At 44.7% G+C, this 13,846-nt stretch overlaps 1 protein-coding gene across 2 annotated transcripts; it reads left to right on the top strand.

Moving 5' to 3' along the window:
• The first annotated feature begins 755 nt into the window (after nt 1-755).
• Nucleotides 756-5,729, top strand: LOC145509780 (protein FAM170A-like). 2 transcript variants are annotated; one of them, XM_081499067.1, is made up of 5 exons: nt 756-1,059; nt 2,826-2,966; nt 3,761-4,544; nt 4,790-4,849; nt 5,599-5,729. In XM_081499067.1, the coding sequence occupies exons 1-4, from the start codon at nt 990-992 to the stop codon at nt 4,794-4,796; spliced, it is 1,002 nt and encodes a 333-aa protein (XP_081355193.1). In that variant the 5' UTR covers nt 756-989; the 3' UTR covers nt 4,797-4,849; nt 5,599-5,729. The 2 variants fall into 2 exon arrangements, with proteins under 2 accessions (XP_081355193.1, XP_081355194.1); XM_081499068.1 differs by lacking the exon at nt 2,826-2,966.
• The last annotated feature ends 8,117 nt before the right edge of the window (nt 5,730-13,846 follow it).

Here is a 13,846-nt window from a genome sequence, read left to right as displayed (position 1 = left end):
CCACCTGCCAATGCAGGAGACCCAGGTTTGATCTCTGGATCAGGAAGATCCCCTGGAAAAGGAAATGGTAACCTGGTCCAGTATTCTTGCCTGGAAAATCCCATGGATGGGGAGCCTGGCAGTCTGTAGTCCATGGGGTCAAAAAGAGGCAGACACGACTGAGCAGCTGAGCAGGCATGTGCCGGGTGTGGGACAGATTGCCATGATTCTGCTTGTATGCACACTACAGCCATCTCCTTCTAGAATTTTTGCCCCACTCGAGAGGCCTTTTCTCCTCCAGGATCCACAGACGTCCCTCTCTGACTTAATTAACGCCTTTTAACACTCCAAGAGGGAAACAAGACAGTATGTAATTTCAAAAACCTGCTTCTGTTACATTTCTGCTCAAGTATCTTCTCTTTCCCATGGTGTTTGGGATTTCAGAAATAAAAGCCAAGATCATCAGCATGCCATTGCTGCTACACCCTGCCCTGTTCTTCCACTGGCCAGTGAACGCAGCCTCTGCTACCCACTTGAATGCAGAAGGGAAAGAGTGAAATAAAGAGAGAAAAGAAAAAAAAATAAACAGGAACAGATTAACATCTCAAAATATCCTGCTACATTTGAAAGATGTGAGAGTTGAATTCATGGGCGAGGTTCTACTGGGAAAAAGGAATTGTTCTTGAAAATGAGGTCTGTGCTGTTGCAGAGACAGCGTTGCCCCTAGGTCCACAGAATGCTCTGATGTCATCACTGAGGTCGGAGAATCCTGCTGTGGGCCTGGCGACCTTTGAACCCTAACAGCCCTGCACTGTGGAGAGCCCTAGGCAGTGCTGCTGCTTTAAGTGGTCCGAGTTCTTCAGCCACTTCGGAGACTCAACTACTTTTACTCAGTTCAATTATCAAGTCATTTCAGCGGGTCTCCGGAGAGCCAAGAAGGGCCAACCTGTAGCGAAGAGGAGGAGCTGGACGTGTGGCATCTTCTTCTAGGGAGTCTTCTAGTTGGGACGATGAAAAGGCGACAAAAGAGGAAACACCTGGAAAATGAAGAGTCCCAGAAGACGGCCGAGAAGGGAGGAGGTATGTGGGGGCAATTTGTCTGGGGCACAGGGGTTTCTGCCAACCTGAGCCTTCTCTAGGAAGTGGGTACTGAGAACCTGTTACATATGGAACAGGGAGCAAGATACCACCACAGTCTTGGTGATGTTGCTGTATCCATCCGGGGGCAGGTCCCCGTGGTGTGAGATGGCACAGAAAGGCCAGATGCCCCAGGCAGATGGGAGGTCAGTCCTGCTGGTTTGAGGACTCTCCAGGGGCTGCCAGCCTGGGGCTTCGTGGCACTCGCAGAGGCTGTATCCTGCCTACACAGACCTAGACATGTAGTTTTTCTCAATCTTCGAGTTCTTTCTGCTTTTCTTTGCTTTTTCCTGGGGTCATGGGCTAGGGGACATGAAAGATGCTGAGACAGACCTGTGGGTTGCTTGGCCCCTTTTACCAAAGAGGAAAGAGAAGCCCCATGAGCTGAAGGCCTTGTTGAAAAATATCTCAAGGAGTGGAATGCTCTTCAAAAGAAGGTTATTCGTCTAGGGATGGCATCCTATAGAAAACATGGAGGTTTTATTCATTCAACGGGAAGAATTTCCCGAAGGAGATCCAGGGAGAGGGGAAGGGCCTTCCAGAACCTGAGACCACAAGGGTGGGGGTGAGAAATGTTAGAGTCCTGTGGGGAGCTCTGAGAGGCATGGTGACACGGTGCCTGCGTGCATTAAGTGTAGGTGAGTGGTCACCCTGGGAGAGGGGGTGGTCACGTGAGGAAGTGGGGCAGAATGGAGCCCACCCCAGAGTTCCAGCTGGAGGCCTAGGCCCTGGATTAGAGCGGCACCTCCCACTAGACCCAGGGCCCTGGCAACTATAGGGTGGGACTTGGGAACAAGCATCAGCTGGGACAGGATGGGGAAAGCAGTGACTACCCTGCCCCTTCCACGTCAGAATATTTCTCTGTGTGTGTGTGTGTGTGTGTGATGGAGGAGGAAGAGTGGAGAGAATGGGGGTAGAGTGCTTATTAGATATAAAGTCTGCATGGTAAAGTTCTTGTCACCCTGCCGGGACGTGGGTGACCCTCAGCGTAAGGGGTGTTTCATGACAGAGTCACTCATATACTCATGTACACTGTGATATAGCAGAAATATCACACACCTCCACACATAAGCTCCTTATTAAACCACACATTGAAAATTGGGTGTCCTGTATTTTTGTTTGCTAACTCTGGCACCCGCTGACATATTATGTGCTTATTATATTTTTATATTATTTGTATTTTTGTTTAGTGGCCGTCTTCCCCCACTAGAATGCTCAGCTTTACCAGAGACCAGAATAATGGAATAGTGCCAGATACATAGTGACTGCTCACTGAATCTTACTGAATGAATGAATGAACACAAACCATAAATACAAGCCACACCATGTAATGAGGAAGAGTTACATGTCCCATAATTCCTGAACTGTAAATAGAAACCATGCACACAAATGCCACAGACACAGATACACACATTTGCACTGTGCTTACCACACTGACTCCACACTTACCACAGACTTAACTAATACACACCACTCATATTTTCATATACTTGCAGTCACCTTTCAGACCTACATTCCCCCAAATACACCAACAGAATAGTTATTGATTTTAATTGAATTCTAGAGTATATACCAGGAAACATGCTCCAAACCATGTGTATTCCCTGCACCTAACATGTCAAACACTCGGTAAATATTTGTCGGACAGACGACTGATGAGCAAACATGTCCAAACCACTCTCTCTCTCAGCCTCTTATTTCTCTCCCAGGAATCTCAAAATCACAAGAGGATCCCCCTCAGCTAGGATGCACTGCAGTGGCCCAAGTCTGCCCCCCAGGGGCAGGGGAGGTCTCTTCTGCCTCTGAATATTTCTCCTGTGTTTCTTCTCCACGCAAGCTCATCTACGGTGGTAAGGGTGTGGGAATCCTGGAGTGTAGGGGTGCTTGGCTCTGGAGCAGGGACACATAGATCCCAACAAGTCTGAGCAGAAACCCAGGGTTCTCAGAGGTGGTCAGGGCCCTGTGGAGGAGCCTGGGGAGGACATCTGAGCTGTTAGGAGGGTGTGGACCAAGCTCAGTGTGGCAGTGTGCGAGTCTTGGTCCCACCATGGTGGGGAAGTTAAGGAAAGGGGCTGGAGAGGTCTGAGCTTGAAGTGGAGGGCAGAGGGACCAGGTTTAGCATCTTCGGAGGAACATGTAGGGCTCATCTTTGCCTTTGTTTCCAGAGAAGGACATAATCCTTGAGCTCAGCCCAAGAGCAGGACTATGCCACTCAGGTCCACACACCTCCCATGTGTATCTGCTCTCCACTCATAGCCATTCTCAGCGCAGACACCAACCCCAAGCAGGCGATTCCCCAGGGCCCTCCTTCTATACCACAGCCCACCTCCCACAAGTAACACATCAGTGATATTCCCTAACTCACCTGCTCCTCGTGATCACACCCACCAGCATCCCTCACATACCACAGCGTGCCCCCGCACCGCACTCCACACTCCCACACACAGATATGGTTCCAGGATCTGCTCCCCCGCCCACAGGTGAAGAGCCCACAGATGCTAACACATACCCCACCCCATCCTATGACCAACAAACCCCAAGCTCATGACACAGCTATGTCATGCGGATGTCCCTCCCCACACCTGCACCCTCGGCTCCTGGAAGGACCCACGCATGTTCTTATGTTTCTCATTTCCTTTCCCAGGAATCTGGAAGTGGCATCGTGACAGTCCCCAGCCTAGAGCACCCCTAGCCCCTCTTCAAGAACAAGGGGAGATGGCTCCCCTGTCACCACATGTCTCCTTCTCCTCCCCTTCATCCTACAAGACCTGTGCAACCTCTCTGCATATGAACAAAGGGAAGAGGGGCATGAAAATATACTACATGCAGGTACAAATGCAAAAGGGTGTTGCTGTCTCCTGGGAGGCAGAGAAACCCTCAGAGTCGCTAGAAAAGCAGCCAAGGATGGAGGAAGTGACCATTCCTGAGGACGTGTGGGTGGGGACTCCCCCCTCAGACGTGTCCACCAGAAACCTCCTGTCTGACAGCGAGCCCAGCGGGGAGGAGAGAGAGCACGAGGAGAGGGCTGAGTCCGACAGCCCCGCCCCAGGGTCACCCACCATCGAGGAGAGACCCCGGGCCAGGACACCTGACTGGCTGGTGACCACGGAGACTGGCTTCCGGTGCATGGCCTGCTGCCGGGTCTTCCCCAGCTTGGAGGTCCTGCAGGAGCACGTGCAAAATGGCATCCGCGAGGGCTTCAGCTGCCATGTCTTTCATCTCACCATGGCCCAGCTGACAGGCAACGTGGAACCAGAGAACACCCCTGAGGAGGAGGTGGAGGACGAGGATGAGGACGAGGACAGGGAGGACGAGAAGCAGGAGGGAAAGGAGAACGAGGAGCAGCAGCCTGCAGGAGAAGATGTCAGCTTGAGGAGACCCTGGAGCCAGTGTCCAGGCTGTGTGTTCCATTCTCCCAAGGACCGGAAGTGAGCAGGGCAGGGCTGCAGCGGGATCTGTATCTTCTCCAGTCCTGTCTCTCCACCCTGGCTCAGAAGGGAGAGGTGGGGCTTTCTCACCCCAGGGGACAACCGAAGTGGGTAACTGGGCCCCTTGCTATTGGCTCAGGCATTTTAATAAAGTCATGACTGTAAGAGGGAATTTATCCTGAGGCTTTCAGCTTCCCTTGGAAGTTCTCTTTAACTCAAAAGCACCTCTCTTGATTTCCACACAGCAACTGATAATTCATGGACCAGAAGATCCTGAAAGATGGTGTGGCCTTCTCTCGGAAAAGGTGAGACCTGAAGCTGGCACAGTCTTCTGAGCCTATGTCACGAGGGCCCAGAGGAATCTAAGGGAAGGGGCCGAGGAGATGCTCTGGGTTACTTGATGGCTCTGCAGTCTCATCACCTTGGGACCCATGCAACACTTGGAAGGGATTGACTTCTGTTGATTTAGACAAGAATGTGGAGCGCTTTGGTTGAGTTTTCTCAGGGTCTTCATGACTGACTTTGACTCTAAGAGAATGTACTGCCAGCAGCTCATCTTGGCAGAGAGAGCCAGGAGTGGTCTGGAAAGAGAACAGGGGCCTCGCAGGACCCACAGTTTGAGGTCTGAGAGCCTGTGACCTGAGCCGGGACCTCACCCTGACCACTGTACCTAGCCTTCTGGGACAGAGGGGAGTGGGAGAGGGAGTCACATGGAAATGAAGTCCCCTGAGGTCTGGAACTATATTCCAGAACCTTCATTGTGTGATCAGTTCAGTTCAGTCGCTCAGTCATGTCTGACTCTTTGTGACCCCATGGACTGCAGCACACCAGGTTTCCCTGTCCATCACCAACTCCCAGAGCTTGCTCAAACTCATTTCCATTGAGTCAGTGATGCCATCCAACCATCATTGTGCGACAGTTGATCTGGAGCCAGACTCTGTGGTGTGTGTGGCTCTTGAGGTTGGAGGCAGAGGTGAAGGGTAACTCTGACCAGCAGAGCTCCTGGTGCTTCTTGTCTCTTCCTGTCCTGCCTCATTTGTTTTGTCCCTTCCAGAGAGAAGAAAGGACCCTGGAGAGAGTAGCAGGCAGAATGCCAGTGGTCTGAAGGAGGATGAATGGGCCGGCATTCAGTCCAACATCATATGACAGTATAAACATGATATGTAATAAAGGGTGTTTCCCAAACCTTTCCTGGATATTTCATTTAATTACATTTATCTACCTATGTATCCAGCTATCAGTCATCTACATCTATATCTCTAGTGGTGTGTTTGTGAACAAGGTTTCACACAAGCACCAAAGACGTCCACCAGCCTTTTCCAGAAGCAGCAGTCCCCAAGCTCCCAGGGTTGATGAGGCTTCCGTGTGACTAGTTTTTGAAGACTGGATACCATGTTTCACATGAAAACATGGCAGACCACACTGAGTTCAGGTAAAGTCACTGGGAAGTGGCAGGTGCTGTGGGAACTGTGTCCAGTGGGTCATGATTGAAAATGCTGTGACCAGTAACTTCAGAGGATGGAGGGTGGTGTATATGTCCTCAGGGCTGGCTTAGGAGAGAGACTGGCATGGTTTCACAATGAAACACTGGGACAGAGGAGGAATTTCTCTGTCTTGAAGCTGTTGATGGAACAGTTTCCTCCTGAGATGGTAAGACATTATTATAGTGCTGAAAGAGGGGCCATCTGACCTCCATCAGGAATTTGGAGAAGAAATCACCATGTTAGGAGTCTAAGCCAATTCTGATGCATTTCATTTTCTGAATAAATTCTTATTCTAGCCTCTCAAGGTTTTGACCACATCACCTCTGAACTGTGTCTTCTCATCGCTGCTACCACCCACTGGAGTCAAAGGCTCTGGGAGGCACTGAAGACTCACTTTGATGTATGATCCATGGTCTTTACGGTAAGGGAGGAATAATGTATCTTCCTCATCTGGGTAAGAGGCCAAAATCAGGTTTTGGTAGGACTGATAGAAGGAAATCATTTTGAAGTTCAGAGATTTTTGTCAGTTTAAGCAGAATAAGGTCTAATTCCAAAGTTCCATGGGCTTATTTTTTTTCCCTCAGGATATGTAAGGAGACTTCCACTGGGCTTCATGGAATCAACAATGGTTCCAGGGATCTGGTTTTGTCATTATTATTTAGATAAAAATAATAAGCCAGCTTCCCAAACTAAGCAGTCTTGAGAAAGAAGAATAGAGCTAGAGGAATCAACTTCCCTGAATTCAGATTATACTACAAAGTTACAGTTGTCAAGACAGTATGGTACTGGCAAAAAAAAACAGAAACAGACCAGTGGAACAAGATAGAAAGCCCAGAAATAAACCCATGAACCTATGGAAGGAGGCAAGAGTATACAATGGGTCAAAGACAGCCTCTTCAATAAATGGTGCTGGGAGGAAAACTGGACAGCTACATGTAAAATAACAAAATTAGAACATTTCCTAACACCATACACAAAGATAAACTCAAAATGGATTAAAGACCTAAATGCAAGACCAGAAACTATAAAACTCTTAGGGGAAAACATAGGCAGAACTCAATGACACAAATCAAATCAAGATCCTCGATGACCCACCTCCTAGAGTAACAGAAATAAAAACAAAAGTAAACAAGTGGGACCTGATTAAACTTAAAAGCTTTTGCATAGCAAAGGAAACTATAAGCAAAGTGAAAAGACATCCCTCAGAATGGGAGGAAATAATAGCAAATGAAGCAACTGACAAAGGATTAATTTACAAAATATACAAGCAGTTCATACAACTCAATACCAGAAAAACAAACAACCCAATCAAAAAGTGGGGAAAAGACCGAAACAGACATTTTTCCAAAGAAGACATACAGATGGCTAACAAACACATGAAAAGATGCTCAACATCGCTCATTATTAGAGAAATGCAAATCAAAACTACAATGAGATATCACCTCACACCAGTCAGAATGGCCATCATCAAAAAGCCTACAAACAATAAATGCTGGAGAGGGTGTGGAGAAAAGGCACTGTTGGTGGGAATGTAAATTGATAACAACCACTATGGAAGACAATATGGAGATTCCTTAAAAAACTAGGAATAAAACCACCATATGACCCAGCAATCCCAATCCTAGGCATGTTACCCAGAGGAAACCAAAATTGAAAAAGACACATGTATCCCACTGTTCATTGCAGCACTATTTACAATAGCTAGGACCTTGAAGCAACCTAGATGTCCATCAACAGATGAATGGATAAAGATTTGTGGTACATATACACAATGGAATATTACTCAGCCATAAAAAGGAACACCTTTGAGTCAGTTCTAATGAGATGGATTAACCTAGAACCTATTATACAGAGTAAAGTAAGAAAGAGAAAGATAAATATCATATTCTAATGCATATATACAGAATCTAGAAAAATACAGAAAAATGATACTGAAGAATTTACTTACAGGGCAGCAATGGAGAAACAGACATAGAGAATAGACTTGTGGACATGGGGAGAGGGGAGGAGAGGGTGAGATGTATGGAAAGAGTAACATGGAAACTTACATTGCCAAATGTAAAATAGATAGCCAATGGGAATTTGCTGTATGGCTAAGAAACTCAAAGAGGGGCTCTGTATCAATCTAGAGGGGTGGGATGGGGAGGGAGATAGGGAAGTTTGAAAGGGAGGGGATATATGTATACCAATGGCTGATTCAGGTTGAGGTTTGACATAAAACAACAAAATTCTGTAAAGCAATTATCCTTCAGTTAAAAATTAAGTTAAAAAAGGAAAAAATGTGGTACATATATACAGTGGAGTACTACTTAGCCACAAAAAGAATGAAATAATGCCATTTGCAGCAACATAGACGGACCTAGAAATTATCACACTTGGTGAAGTAAATCAAACAGAGAAAGGCAAATATCATATGATTTACATGGAATCTAGAATATGATACAAATGAACTTATTTACAAAACAAGAACAGACTCATAGAAACAAATTTACAGTTACCAAAGGGGAAAGGGGATGGGGAGGGATAAATTAGGAGTTTGGAATTAGCAGATACAAACTACTAAATATAAAATAGATAACCAACAGGTTTCCACTATATAGCACAGGGAACTATATTCAATAAAAATAACCTAATGAAAAAGAATATGAAAAAATGTATACACACACACACCTATATAAAACTGAATCACTTTGCTGTCCACCAGAAACTAACACAACGTTGTGAATCGACTGCTGCTGCTGCTAAGTCGCTTCAGTCGTGTCCGACTCTGTGCGACCCCATAGACGGCAGCCCACCAGGCTCCTCTGTCCCTGGGATTCTCCAGGCAAGAATACTGGAGTGGGTTGCCATTTCCTTCTCCAATGCACGAAAGTGAAAAGTGAAAGTGAAGTCGCTCAGTCGTGTCTGACTCTTTGCGACCCCATGGACTGCAGCCTACCAGGCTCCTCCGTCCATGGGATTTTCCAGGCAAGAGTACTGGAGTGGGATGCCATTGCCTTCTCCATGTAAATCGACTATATTCCAGTAAAAAATTGGCTTCATGTTCCTCAGTCTCTCCATCTGGGAAAGGATCTCTCATCCATACAGACACATCCCTTCAGGATCCCAAGTGTCTCCTCTTACAGTCATCCCAATGAATTCAGAATTTGAGGTTTATCCCTCCCTTCCAAACTCATGCCACATGGGAGATTCCACTCACACTATGACATTCTCTGCATACTCTATGATCTTCACCTTGGTTTCTTTTCTCTTGCTCTTGAACTTACCAAGATTTATCCTTTTCCCTTCTTTTCCGAAGTCTTTATCATCTCTTACTTTCTTGAGAGATTTTTTGACTTCTCTCTTCCACTGACCTCCACATAAATTGGTAGGGTATTGGTTATTAAATGAGAGTTCTCAGTGCTGTTCCTACTGGGATAGAGACTTCCCTGTAAGCATGGACTGAGGGTAACATGAGGGCCTGTAGGCAAAATTTAGCGTTGCAGGAAGCAGTTATTGCTGTACTTACCTATTCTCGCAAGATCCAAGTTGATTGTGGAAGAGGGAATTGAAGCCTGCAGTTTGAATACTTTTCTAACCAAGACGAGTTCACATATCACAATGTATCCTCTCTGCAATGTGTGTTAAGTCACTTCAGTCACGTCTGACTCTTTGGGTCCCTACGGACTGTAGCCTGCCAGGCTCCTCTGTTCATGGGACTTCCCAGGCGAGAGTACTGGAGTGGGTTGCCATGCCCTCTTCCATGGGATCTTCCTGACCCAGGAATCAAATCCTCATCTCTTATGCCTCCCGCATTGGCAGGCAAATTCTTTACTACTGGCACACCTGGGAAGCCTATCTTCTCTGCAGGGCCACTTAAAAATTTTGAGTTAAGAGCCTGAATCATGCTCAGAAGAATGTAACGTCCTTGCAGTTTGAAATCATATTTGAGCTTATCTTTTTTTTTTTTTTTTGAACTGTTGGTTAGGATTCTAGTTCAGTAGATGAACTCCCTGAAATCCACTTAACTGAACTAGATCAAAAAATGAAAATATTTGGGGATTTCTCACAGATAGGGAATGGCTACAATCCTTGCCATGCAGATTGTGTGGCCCTCCTGACTTACACTCACTAACTTTCAGAGTTTCCAGGAGGTCTGAGATGGGCAGTGGTGGCCAGAGGCAATGATCACATGCAGGCTGGATATCTTCAGAAACTAATTCTGTTCCTGGGCATGTCGGCCTGGCCCCAAGTGCAGTTTCCATGTCCCCGGCCACAGGGATCTCCCTCCCTCAATCCTTCCCTCCCGCTCTCTCCTACCCCTCATTGGAAGGGAGTACTTTCTCAGTTGAGATGAGATTTTTTTTTTGTTCACAGAATTCTCACATGTTTTACTATGGCTCCTATTTATTTTTTAACATTCCAAAGCTAAGAATTTTCTTTTTCTCTTCCTCATTTCTGCAGAGTCTTTACCTTCTGAATGTGGTAAACTCAGAATGCCTTGCTGACTGGGTGGGGGAAAGAATCCAGGGGGCAAAGAGAAATAATAAAAAATATATCAGTTAATTTTTCATAGTGTTCTCCAATAATATATTTTTAAAATTTAGGAATAATATTAGGAATACTTTCTTTATAAATAATGAAATTATTTTGAAAGGGTATAATGTATAAAAGTCCCCCTTCATAACACCCCAACCCCACTCCCAAGACTACTTCCTTCTGCAGAGATGATCATTATTATTTTTTTGTAGAGATTATCAATCATTAGCTGTCTGATTTCAAGACTTTTGGTCCATGAATTTACATATGTAGGTGTTTCATATGTGATTTATAGCTTTATAGGGAATTTTGATCTATTAACTGTATCATACCATATCTATTGTAAAATTAACATTTTGATTAGAGAGCTTTGAATGTCTTTAATACAGAGATTTAATATGAATATTTTAAATGGTCTCAATTTCCCTATGGATTACTGACATTTTAAACTCTGCACATCAGTTTTCCCCAATACCTGTAATTCTGTCATGGCTATTTCTCTACTTAAGTGTAAGTAACTATATGATTGATTTCTTTATTTTTCCTGTCTCTTTCCAAGATACTGAATTTGATTATATCTTATGTATTAGTGAAAAATGCTAGTCTTTAAGTTAGGACATTGGGCCCTTGATGAAGTAACTCAACCTGTTTGGGCTTTAGCATATGTACATGTGATCAAGAGGCTTAGGCTAGCCCATCTTTCAAGTGCTGTGCTTCTTTGATTCACTCTAACTTATTGATCTACTACTTGAGAAGAGAGTCTATTCTCACAAAATAAGAACAGTCTCCTTTTAATCGTTGGGTTAGGCAGAGCTTAATGGGTCATACACAGGTTGTTATTTACTTTTACATATACTTAGCTCTTGATGAGGGTGAAAGAGGAGAGTGAAAAAGCTGCCCTAAAACTCAACATTAAAACTAAGATCATGGCATCTGGTCCCATCACTTCATGGAAAATAGAAGGGGAAAAAGTGGAAATACTGACAGATTTTATTTTTGTGGTCTCCAAAATCACTGTGGATGGTGACTGCAGCCATGAAATTAAAAGACACTTTCTCCTTGGAAGGAAAGCTATGGCAAACCTAGACAGTGTATTAAAAAGCAGAGACATCACTTTGCTTACAAAGGTCCATATAGTCAAAGCTATTATTTTTCCAAGAATCATGTGTGGATGTGAGATTTGGACCATAAAGAAGGCTGAGAGCCAAAGAATTGATGCTTTCGAATTGTGGTGCTGGAGAAGACTCTTGAGAGTTCCTTAGACTGCTAGGCGATCAAACCAGTCAATCCTAAAGGAAGTCAACCCTGAATATTCATTGGAAGGACTGATTCTGAAGTTGAAGCTCCAATACTGTGGCCACTTGATGTGGGGAGCTGACTCACTGGAAAAGACCCTGATGCTGGGAAAGATTGAAGGCAGGAAGAGAAGCGGGTGACAGAGGATGAGAGGGTTGGATGGCATCACTGACTCAATGGACATGAGGTTGAGCCAACTCTGGGAGATAATGAAGGACAAGGAAGCCCAGTGTGCTGCAGTCCATGGAGTTGCAAAGAGTCAGACACAACTTAGTAACTGAACGACAACAGCAAAGGTCTCAATACTTTATATAGTGCTTGTGACTATTTCTAATGTCTTATTTTTTCTTATTTCTTCTTACAGCTTCTAATTTGTTATTGCCAGTGTAGAGGAACTTGATTGATTTTTAAAATTTTTTGTCTATCTGTCTGCCTATTGAACCATCTTATTAGCTCCTACTAGTTTATCTTTTGGGTTTCCTAGATAAATGAGGCTATTGAATGTAAATAATGTGTTTTTTGGATTAAGTTTATTTTTTCATCTTGGAATCAAGATTGCCCGGAGAAATATCAATAACCTCAGATATGGAGGTGACACCACCCTTATGGCAGAAAGTGCAGAAGAACTAAAGAGCCTCTTAATGAAAGTGAAAGAGAAGAGTGAAAAAGTTGGCTTGAAGCTCAACATTCAGAAAACTAAGATCATGGCATCTGGTCCCATCACTTCATGGGAAATAGATGGGGAAACAGTGGAAACAGTGTCAGACTTTATTTTTTTGGGTTCCAAAATCACTGCTGATGATGATTGCAGCCATGAAATTAAAAGATGCTTACTCCTTGGAAGGAAAGTTATGACCAACCTAGACAGCATATTAAAAAGCAGAGATACTACTTTGCCAACAAAGGTCCATCTAGTCAAGGCTATGTCTTTTCCAGTAGTCATGTATGGATGTGAGAGTTGGACTATAGAGAAAGCTGAGTGCTGAAGAATTAATGCTTTTGAACTGTGGTGTTAGAGAAGACTCTTGAGAGTCTCTTGGACTGCAAGCAGATCCAACCAGTCCATCCTAAAGGAGGTCAGTCCTGGGTGTTCATTGGAAGGACTGATGTTGAAGCTGAAACTCCAATACTTTGGCCACCTGATGCGAAGAGTTGACTCATTGGAAAAGACCCTGATGCTGGGAAAGATAGAGGGCAGGAGGAGAAGGGGACGACAGAGGATGAGATGGTTGGGTGGCATCACCGACTCAATGGACATGAGCTTGGGTAAACTCCAGGAGCTGGTGATGGACAGGGAGGCCTGGCATATTGCAGTCTATGGGGTCGCAAAGAGTTGGAAATGACTGAGCAACTGAACTGAACTGAACATATATATAGATAGCACTATGTTGAATTAATTTAAATATTTACATAACTGTTAATACAATCTAACATCCTTTATCAATTACTTTCTTTCAGTCTGTATTATGTTTTCAAAATATATCCATATCTGTTCATATAGATGTAGGTCTTTTATTTTTGACTGTTTGATATCCCATCTATGGACATAGCATCATTTATTTTCCATTCAAGCATTATTGGACCACTGGATTGTTTCCCTCCCTTCTTGAGAACAAATAATATTTCCTAGAATATCCCTAAAGACATCTGACAGTCAAGAAGGGCCTGGCTGCCTGAAGCATTCCTGATTCCCTTTTGTTGTTGTTGTTGTTGTTCAGTCACTAAACCATGTCTGATTCTTTGTGACCCCATGGACTGCAGCATGCCAGGCTTCCCTGTCCTTAACTATCTCCCAGAGTTTGCTCAACCTCATGTCCATTGAGTCAGTGATGCCATCCAACCCTCCCATCCTCTGTCACCCCCTTCTCTTCCTGCCCTCAATCTTTCCCAGCGTCAGGGTCTTCTCCAGTGAGTTGGCTTTTCACATCAGGTGGCCAAAGTATTGGAGCTTCAGCTTCAGCATCAGTCCTCCCAATGAATATTCAGGGTTGATTTCCTTTAGGA

This window comes from Giraffa tippelskirchi, chromosome 6 (genome assembly GCF_054371585.1).
Source record: "Giraffa tippelskirchi isolate mGirTip1 chromosome 6, T2T-mGirTip1v1.2.pri, whole genome shotgun sequence".
NCBI classification, from domain to species: Eukaryota; Metazoa; Chordata; class Mammalia; order Artiodactyla; family Giraffidae; genus Giraffa; species Giraffa tippelskirchi.
The sequence above is the reverse complement of the archived record's forward strand: the minus strand, read 5'-3'. Positions and strand labels throughout refer to the sequence as shown.

Coding starts and splice junctions, on each gene's coding strand:
- LOC145509780 (XM_081499067.1), top strand. CDS start 990: ATGAAAAGGCGACAAAAGAGGAAACACCTGGAAAATGAAGAGTCCCAG. Junction 1,060..2,825: donor GACGGCCGAGAAGGGAGGAG/GTATGTGGGGGC, acceptor TTTCTCTCCCAG/GAATCTCAAAATCACAAGAG. Junction 2,967..3,760: donor ACGCAAGCTCATCTACGGTG/GTAAGGGTGTGG, acceptor TTCCTTTCCCAG/GAATCTGGAAGTGGCATCGT.